The 10,000-nt window shown below is 38.8% G+C and overlaps 1 protein-coding gene across 15 annotated transcripts in view; it reads right to left on the minus strand.

Moving 5' to 3' along the window:
• LOC127064252 (proton channel OtopLc) overlaps positions 1 to 10,000 on the minus strand; it is a 29,395-nt gene that overhangs the window by 5,329 nt on the left and 14,066 nt on the right. For 6 of the 15 annotated variants that reach the window (XM_050995034.1, XM_050995031.1, XM_050995030.1 and 3 more), the window contains 7 exons: positions 4,665 to 4,986; positions 3,734 to 3,842; positions 3,469 to 3,629; positions 3,189 to 3,345; positions 2,594 to 3,111; positions 2,180 to 2,507; positions 1 to 1,990 (listed from right to left, as the gene is read on the minus strand). The exon at positions 1 to 1,990 is cut by the window's left edge and continues 5,329 nt beyond it. In XM_050995034.1, coding sequence (XP_050850991.1) covers positions 1,296 to 1,990; positions 2,180 to 2,507; positions 2,594 to 3,111; positions 3,189 to 3,345; positions 3,469 to 3,629; positions 3,734 to 3,842; positions 4,665 to 4,986 — 2,290 coding nt within the window. In that variant the 3' untranslated portion in view covers positions 1 to 1,295. Of the gene's footprint in view, positions 1,991 to 2,179; positions 2,508 to 2,593; positions 3,112 to 3,188; positions 3,346 to 3,468; positions 3,630 to 3,733; positions 3,843 to 4,664; positions 4,987 to 5,298; positions 7,622 to 8,495; positions 8,810 to 9,866 lie in introns of those variants that run through there. The other 9 variants (XM_050995036.1, XM_050995041.1, XM_050995044.1 and 6 more) reach the window with 5 other exon arrangements.

The following is a 10,000-nucleotide window of genomic DNA, read 5'->3' on the forward strand; positions in this document are numbered from 1 at the left end:
ATTACGTATGCCTCTGAAGAAGAAATAGTATGTATATATATATATGTATGTGTGTGTATGTGTGTGTGTGTCTGTGTGTAAAGTAAAGAAAATAAAAAGTAAAAACGAGGTTATTTTCGTATCACAGAACGGCTTCGATTTCGACTGGATAATACGAATGATATTATAAATTGCGAGATTAAAAATGTATATATATATGTGTGTGTGTGTGTGTGTGTGTGTACATAAACATTTATATATGTATATACATACACATACACACATATATATATACATTTATCATATTTAATATATCTCGATGCACGATGGGCTTGAATTGGTGGTAATAGTAATAGTAGTGGTAATGGTGGTATCAGTGGCGTTGGTGGAGGATGACGAAGATACATATATAATATAATATATATATATATATAAAAGTAGAAAATTTGGTGGCAGTATATAGAGATCGTTAAAAGTGAGAAAACGCGATAAACAGGGAATTATTTTTTCCTTTTTTTGTTCTTGTTATTGTTGCCTCCACATCATTTCGGCATTCTAATATGATCTTGATCCTTTTCATTTCCTTTTTGCTTTTTTTTTTCTTTTTTTTTTCAGAAAAAAAATGCTTCAAGTTTGCCATTCCTCCTTCCTACTCCTCCATCTTCTTTCCCCGTTTTTGTGTTTCCTTTCAAATCGTTTTCGAAACAAGCATTTTAACATTCGTTGTCACTTGCTCGATCGAGAAAGTTTCCATTGACGAGCTACGCTCAAGGCAACAAAGAAGTAATAGACGAAAAAAAAGAGAAAATTAAGAGTTCCTATCGGAACAATTCTTAATCCGAGTCACAAATGAGGTACGCTTTCTTCTCATTAATCTTTCTTTCAACAACTTCAGATGAAATTTCAATCGAAGGATAATCTGAATGTTTTCGCTTCGAAAGAGAGAGAGATAAAGAAAAAGAGAAAAAAATAAAGAAGTTCAAAGAGTTGTCTCTCTCTCTCTCTCTTTCTGTTTCTGTCTCTTTACCACTTCCATTTTAAATATTTTCTCTCTCGTTCTTTCTTTCTGTCTCTTTATCAGTTTCGTTCTAGATATTCTTTCTCTCTCTCTCTCTCTCTCTCTCTCTCTCTCTCTCTCTCTCTCTCTCTCTCTCTCTCTCTGTCTGTCTACGTCTGTCTATCCATTTCTCTCTCTTTCTTTCTGTATGTCTATCTGTCTCTCTCTCTGTCTCTCTCTCTCTCTCTCTCTCTCTCTTCCTTCTTTCTCTAGCTGACAGTGTAAGGACACACCGAGAAATATTTTATTCCTCAATAGTTTACTCGAGACGTGCCTTATAGCTAGTCTTCCAAATTTCAGCAAGCGTTACGGCGCTGTGGAACCTGTGGAATATGCAGAGAGGTAATGTAACTCTCTGAACGATAGCCCAAGCGAGGAATCCATAAAAGTCAAGTTGTACGGGATTAGCGATGACCTTTTGCATCTCGAAGGTATAAATGACCCACATGGTTACGTTGCAAATGAGAAGGAAGGTGACCACTTGACGTCCTGGCTTGCTGCGATCGTGTTCGGGAAGGTGTACCCGCCTACGTGAAACATCAGCGATAAATAACATCTGAAGGACAACCTGGGCTACTGAGAGAAGGCCGGTAACCATCACCAAAAGATTCGGTTCGTGGGTAAACGCTGCTAAGGAACCAGCGATCACGCTGAAAACGGCGTAGACGAAGAGTCCAAAAGCAGAGACACGTAAAAGTATGTCGTTCAAGTCGCTCTGTTCTTCGGCCTTGAACTTGAGACTTTGGACACGTATGAAACCGACGATGATAGCGATGATCGATAGAGCCATCAAAACGCAGTGAGAAACGTCAGCCAGATAAATCGCCAAAAGTCCAAGTTCGGAGTGATGTATCAGGACGAAGAAGAGTATCAGACAGATCAACGAACCGACCAGTAGCAGCAGACCAAAGAATAGACCCTTGCTTGCCCCGACGCAATCCACTCTGGCGTGTCCTATATATGGGTGTTTGTTTTTTTGTCTTTTGTGTTTTTCTTTATTTTATTTATTTACTTTTTTTCACGTTTAAAGCATGCTCGACGGAGACATAACATCGATCTCGTTATTATGAGCTCGACAATCTCCTTTTGGCAAGAAGTAGAAGTAGAAGAAAAGAGCGCTTGGAATAAATTATAATCGATTACCTGCATGTGCCAGGGCTACAGCCCTTCTCGAAAGCATGACTTCCAGACGACGCTCGAGATCGGCTTCCGCTTGATGAGGCCAACGCGGGTGTCTACCGATGTGTTTCCACATGACGTATATCACAGCAGCGCCGATCAGGCTGTACTCGATAATGAAGGGGAATAAGTAGGGTGCTGCGTCTTGGACGATAGTACCCATGATGTTGACGCGACCACAGGAGTTTGTTAACGTGCCATCCTCCGTCAAAGCTTCCGCATAAAAGCCAAGATTCTGGCCCCAGTAATCGCTTGTGTTCGTCGCATTGCTAACGTAAAATACTTCGTGTACCTAAACGAAACGAAATGGGGATTTTTTACATTTAAACATCGCAAATATTCGCAATTTAACTTTTTATAATAACTTATTATACCGACCTGATCTTTGGTGTCAGCTTGAAATGAATCAAAGAGATCGCCGAAAGCATTCGATAAAATAGAAGCTGGTGTAGTCGTTGTTGTAGTAGTCGTGGTCGTAGTCGTCGGTGTAGTAGTAGAAGGCGTTGTACTCGGTGTAGTCGTTCTTTCGGTGGTAGTGCTTCTCGTAGTCAAAGTAGTCAACAAAGTGGATAACGTAGTAGCGGCCGTAGTCGTCAAATTGGGCAAAAACGTTGTCGTTGTGGTCGTGGTAGCTGTAATATTCTGGGTCGTAGTTGGTGAGGTCATGAAAGCCGTAGAGGCTGCCGTAGATAAAGTAGTCGCTACTCTTGGGATTGCTTTGACAGTGGTTCTCATCGCTCGGGTAAGAGATTCTGCCGTTGTTGGTATCAAGGTCGAAGCTACTGACGTTGTTTTTATAATTGAGTGCAACGGCACATCCCGTAACTGGGCCATGTCCCTAGGTTCTGTACCTAAGATCGCTCCAGCGTTTCTCAACGAGTGTTGTTTTATACTCTCTACGCATAACACGATACGGGTTTAGAATTCGGCATGATTATTTCTTAACGTGTTGAGAGATTGGCACAAATATTACCTAAAATTCCGGCCTCCTCTTGTCCCAATCGTTGATGATACTGAGTGATCTCCTTGAGGCTCTCAAGTACCAACGTTCGTATCCAAACGCAAAGATTTGTCGCGACGACGTGCATCAAACCGAATCGTGCAACTACTTTGAATCGATGAATGTTTAACTGGTTAAAAAAAAAAAGAAAAAAAAGAGAGACAAAAAAGGAAGAACAAAAAATAGGAATGAAAACACATCGTCATTAAAATATCGAATATATACGTAACTCGCACTTTTTATCCTTACTTACCCTGGAATTCATAAAGATGAAGTACATCTGCATGAACGTGAAGATCATTTGAAGAACGGGATTAACACCCTGAAGTATTTGATAACAGGGCGAAGTCGGTGGTACCTCAAAGAATGCTCCGAATTCCAATCCGTTGTAGATCATTGTACCCAAACCGAATGCTAACGGCCAACAACACGTTGTGATAAAGAAAATTAATAACAACAATTTGTTAATTGATAAGAAAATGATATTCATTTTTTTGTTCTTTTTTGTTCTTTTTTACCTATGGCACCGATTCGAAGAAAAAAACTTCCATGACTGTGATCATTCTGAGAAGTTTTTCGTTTTCGTAATGCACGCGTTGCAACGCCAGCTTCCACGTCTGCAGCATCCTGCAGATGAAAATTTTCTCAAGTCAGAATGCAATTCTTTAGAAAGAGAGAATGAGCGAAAGAGTTTACGTTGACGGAAAATCGATATGAGAAAGGAAGAACAAAAAAGAGAGAGAAAAATAAAAAAAATATATATATATGCACATACGTACATACGTATATGTACATAAAACAGAAAAGAAAGATAGACAACGTGTTTCTTTTTGACAAGAGTGCAATTCAATTACATCGATCTCGATAACTTTCCGAACGATCTTCCATTGCACGTTCCACCTTGATTTCTCATGTTTAAACTACAATCAAATATTCGTAAATTACTTCGAAAAATTAGAAATACGAATGCCTGCGAAATACGATCAAATTTACTTACATACCTACATACGTAAGTACCAAGTATTATACTTACGTAGAATCGGTTGTTCGGTAAAAGAAAATGGAACAACTAGTACTTTAAATATAAAAATCTCCTCTCTAGACGTTTCGCATTAACAAAAGAGTTAAAAGAGTTTATGAATATTAAATACGGCAGGCTCTTAGCAAAGAGGAAAGAGAAGAAAAAGAAAAGAAAAAGAAAAAAAATAAAAGAAAGAAAGAAAAAAAACGGTCTCTTCTCAATGTACGTACGAAGATAAATAGGCAAGCTCGTTAAAAGAAGTCTTAGTCTCTCTCTCTCTCTCTCTCTCTCTCTCTCTCTCTCTCTCTCTCTCTCTTTCAATCTGTTTCTTTCTATCCTTCGCGAGAGACAAGTCGCGAGTAATTAATTCGATAGCCGCGAGTCTTTTCGGCTCTAATGTATGAACTCCTATTGAAAAATAAATTAACCTGAAAATCCTTCTTGTTCTTTGCAGCTTTCTGATCCTTATCCTTCTTGTCCTTCTTGTCCTTCTGCTCCTTCGGTGGTTTAGGTGGTCTCGGTGGTGGTGGCGGTGTATCACTGCCGCGCGCACAGCAGGCGCTCTCTTGAAGAAGGAAGCAGAACACGTAGAGAAGGAAGAGTATGCTCGCACCGTAGAGATACGTGAAAAATCCTTCATAATAGTAGAGCGGCAATTTGTGCGTTACCACCTCGCTTATAACATAAGCGATGCACACCACGACCAATAACTTCGCATAAATGAAGCTCATGATGATGAAGAGCGACGTTCTGAAGCACGAAAAAGTGATAATTAGAAAAATAGAGAGAATCAAAAATAGAAAGAGAGAGAGAAATAGTGAAAAAAAATGTTTTGAGAAATAGCTATGGGTACACGAACTCTCAAAGCAGGAAAAAAAAAGAAAAAAAAATAGAATCTCAGCGTCTGGTATAAGCTTCTCTGAACGAACACCGCACCTAACGTATAAAATTAGATTTTCTAAATAAAGAAAGGAACACCCTTATTGCGTATCACAGTGTTTACAAGCTGATATAATGATATTATATAATGTTTCGTTAATCTCTCGGAATAAGTCACTTTACCGTTTCTTTTTGATAATCTGCACTCTACTGTTCACTGCCTGCACCGAACTTGTACCATTAGCCGTATTGTTTTCAACAAGTGGAACGATCTCGACTTCCATGATAACAATCGATTTATTAATTATTTTGTTTTTCTGGTATCTTTTTTTCCTTTTTTCTCACGTTTTAAAGAAAAGACGACACTTCACCGTTCCTTTTTTCTTTTTTTTTCTTTTTCGCTGTTAAAAAATGATTTCTTCGTCGTATCGTAGAATCCTTATTCAAAGTGTGTAGTAATTAAAAATGATGAATAGAAAATCGTTTCGTTCTTCTTCTTTTTTTCTTTTTTTTCTTCTATCTTATTCCTCCTCTTCTTTTTTTCTTTTTTTTCTTCTATCTTATTCCTCCTCTTCTTTTTTTTCTTCTTTTTCTCCTCTCGCGAAAATTCCTCTTTGTTCTCTTTTCTAATCCGTTTATCGATATAATCGACGAAAGTACGACTGCAACGAACTTTCGACGCGTCTACTTAAGGCCGCAAAGTCTCGACGTCGTATGGTGTGCATCTTCGACCAGAGAAGGGCTTAACCACCCTTTGTCCCCGTGGCATTTCAGGGGTTGAGGCGCAGACCTTATTGTGTTCCGCACGAGCTCGTACACTCGACACAGACACTTTTTACTCGATGGCTATCGCAATAGATAGAGAAGGAAGAGAGACACCGTTCAAAGTATAGCCGTGTCACGTATTAATAAAGCATTAACCTTTACGATGTTCTTTTTTCTTTTTTTTGTTTCTTTTTCTTTTTTCTTTTAAATTAAAAATACAATACGTATTTCAATAGCTTTTAACATTCGGTATTAATAATGTTTTATAAAAGAAAATATCCGATCTATTAAAAGTTCCATCGTTTCTTTTTTTTTTCTTTTTTTCTTCTTTCTTTTATTAACAACAATATCTCTTTTTATTTATACCTCTATAACGAGATTTTCTTCATGATTGTCTCTGTCGATTGTATTGCGTATAAAAAACAAGGATCAATATCGACATAAAGAAACGATAATAACCGTCCCCTCTTTCTTTATTTGTCTTAAAAAAGGAAAGAAAACAAAAAAAAAGAAAAAAAGAAAGAAACAAAAAAGGAAAACAGTTGATAGCTCGATGAGCAGCAATAGCAGTAGTAGTAGCAGTAGCAGCAACAACAGCAGCAGCAGTATCAGCAACAGCACACAGCCTTTTTACCACTCGTGAACGAGGAAAACGCTAGGAAGTGGAAACAGTGGGGTATAGCACGGACTCGGAGTGGTCCAGGCTGCCGGTCGATATTTCGAAGTACCTACTTTCAGCTCCTGGTTCTCCTCTATTCTCTCTCTCTCTCTCTCTCCTTCTCTTCTCTTTCTCTCCCTCCAGTCCTCTCGACTCACCCTCGCCACGTATCTTTGTCCCTCACAAAATTTCTACCCTTCGATCGTCGTTTTCTACCCCTTTTCTCTCTCTCTCTCTCTCTCTCTTTCTTTCAATTCTTTGAATATCAACGATCTCCGCGCTAGTTCTCCTCCTTTTCCTCTTAACGACTTTTTGTGCGTGTTTTAATCCAAAAAAATCACCCAAAGTGAAATTCGACTCTTCGAAAGTCTTCCCACTTCCTTTTCTTTTTTTTCTTCTTTTTCTTCCTTCCCTCCTTCCTTACCTTTTGTAATAATACGCGAATGCTTGTAACGAAACTCTTAAGCGATGAAATATACGGCTAACTTATTATAGATTGTTTGTAAACGAGATGATGAGATTCAAGTCTGTAAACCAACGAAGGCACCAAACAACTCTCGTCGTTTCGTAGTACACGTCTAGACTGCTGGAGAAGCTAAGACTCGTAGACCACCGTTAATGCAATTGCGAATACGAGAGTAATTCGAGAAGCCGTTCCTACGCCGCAGAAAGCGTACATGCTTAACACGAGTGTCACGCTCTATGTGCTACCGATCTACATATGTGACGAGATAAAATACTTTCGGATTCTCGGTTAAAGAAAGAAAGAGAAAGAAAGAGAGATAGAGAGAGAGTTGTTTCGTTTTCCTTGCATCCTACCGACGAAACCCGACTCGTTGGAATTTCAAACGAATTCTCTACGACGTACAGTCACTGAGAAAAGTACAAAAAAGAACGAGAAAGATAGATAGAGAGATAAATAGATAGATAAAGAGAAAAAAAAGAGAGATAACACGCCCTATTTATGCCCGATACACAAAATTTACAGTATCAAGAGACAAAATTTTGATTTCAATTCTTCTTTCTTTATTTTTATTATGCAAAATTTTAGTTTTTGCATCTTAAAAATAGATAAGTTTTCCTAACAATATACTCTCTCTCTCTCTCTCTCTCTCTCTCTCTCTCTCTCTCTCTCTCGTTTTCTATCCTCCTTTGTCACGCTCGGTCGGTTGTTTCCCTCGAGGTAGGGTGGTTCCTTCTACGTGCACGAGAGCATACTTCTTCTCGGTTACGTATAAACGTATGCGTTAGTCCACGTTCTCCGTTATGTCGTATATATGTAAGTAGGCGCACGTACGCGCAACTATGTATATGTATAAGTATCTACATAGGTCTTACATACATTCCGTACGACGAGCTAACGAAGTATGTACCTACCAACGTCATAAATAGAAACGCTGAATAAAAACAAGAAGATTCTACTCCCCTTCCACCCCTGTTCAGTAACTACCATACGTTTTCAGAAGCTTTCCTAAGATCTATTTTGCATGCCACGTTTCCTCAAAGGAACGCTGAGGTTTTTCAATTATTTTACATTCTATTATTTGTGCTTATCTCTCTCTCTCTCTCTCTCTCTCCCTCTCTCTCTTTCTATCTCTATTTATCTACTTATTTATCTCTCTCTCTCTCTCTCTCTCTCTCTCTGTGTGTCTATATATATATATAGAATAACACAAATAAATATAGTAAATTTAATTTAGTATAGTAACTTAATATAGTAACTTAATCCTTTTACAATTGAAAAAAACACGAAAAACAAAAAGATTTCTAATGCATTCGAAAAAGATTTAGCCCCGCAGTTTTATTGGTCTAATTGACATTTTATATAACCTACCTCCTCCAACTCCCCCTCCCTATTTATTTTCTTCCTACTCTTACTCCTGCTCCTTATCACCATCCACCTTCTCCTTTTCCTACTACTTCCCTTCGTCATCATTCTTCACGAAATATTTCTTACTTTTTCGCTGGCGTAGATCGTACGTTCTTCAGCTCCATTTCTTTATTTGCCGCGTTGTTCTTCTCTGCGTTGTCCTGCGCGTTAGGCGGCGAATTTTGCGGATTTAGAGGCCTCGTGACCGGAAGAGTTGCCGTGTTGTCACCCGCGGCTGCCGCCTCAACCTCCACGGTGGCGACTTTACAATCTCCACCACCGTCCATCGTGTGAATTGCCTTCTTATCTATTTATCGCGTATCGTAAACGATTTTTAAAAGACGTCCGTACGTTTTTTCGTTCTTTTAGAGTCGGAAATAAGAAGGAGCAATAAAGTTGATCTATATAAATATATATATACACATATATATGTATATGATATATGTATATAATATATATATATATATATATATATATATATATATATTTCTTTCCTATATAGATAGGAAAGATAGAGAGAAAAATAGAAAGAAAAGAAAAGAAAGAAAGGAATATGTAAGGTGATCGAACGATTGAGAATGATTAGGCCGCCATTTTGGTGAACGCCTCGATATTCGAAGATATTTAAAGATGAAGGAAAATATTATACGTTATATAAATTCGATAAAAATATTCTATCGTTTCGTATGAAATAAAAATAAAAGAAAGAAATAAAATCGAAGAAAGGAAGAAAAAAAATAAAAAGAAGTATTATAAACTTTATCAAAAAATACTTTTTGAGTCAAAGAAAAAATTGCGAGCGTTGATTGAAGGAGAGGGAGGAGAGAATTAGAGGGGTAGACAGTGTATGTAAGGACAAAGAAAATAAATAATTTGCGGTGAACCGAGGAACTACGCGTAGGAGGCGAGACGACGAGAGTCGGTGCGAGAGTCTGAAAGATACGAGAGATACTCCGAACGAACCCTTTCGCGCATACAGAGATGAGGTCTCTATGGGAGGAGGGTGAATAGAAAGAGGGATTTGCAGGTAGCCTGGAAGCCAACGAATCCGTCTTCTCTTCGACTACCGACGATGAGGATGGTTAAACGAACGAGCGGGTTGGTGACAAAAAAAAGAGAAAGAAGATGAAAAGAGAGAGAGGGAGAGGGAGAGAGAATGAGAAAGAAAGAAAAAATGAGAGAGCGAGAGAGAGAAAGAGAGAGAAGAGGATCGGTAAACGAAAGAGAAAGGACTATCACGAAAGTGTCTCTCTGATCCCGCGCACTTGGTCGAACGAGCTAATGGAAAATCCCGTGCGCACGACCGAACCTCTCTCAACAACCTGGAAGGATCAAGCACACTCTCTCGCTCGAATGATCGACGACGGCGACGACGACGACGACGATGATGATGATGACGACAACGACGACGACGACGACGACGACGATGATAATGATGACGACAACGAGAACACACACCTAATATACACTCTCTATCTCCCTCTCTCTCTCTCTCTCTCTCTCTCTCTCTGTCTCTCTCTCTCTGTCTCTCTCTTTCTCTTTCTCTCTTTCCCTATCTTTCTCGGATACTCGTGTCGAGAACGAACAAACGA

The sequence above is a fragment of the Vespula vulgaris genome, chromosome 5, assembly GCF_905475345.1.
Source record: "Vespula vulgaris chromosome 5, iyVesVulg1.1, whole genome shotgun sequence".
Lineage (NCBI taxonomy): Eukaryota > Metazoa > Arthropoda > Insecta > Hymenoptera > Vespidae > Vespula > Vespula vulgaris.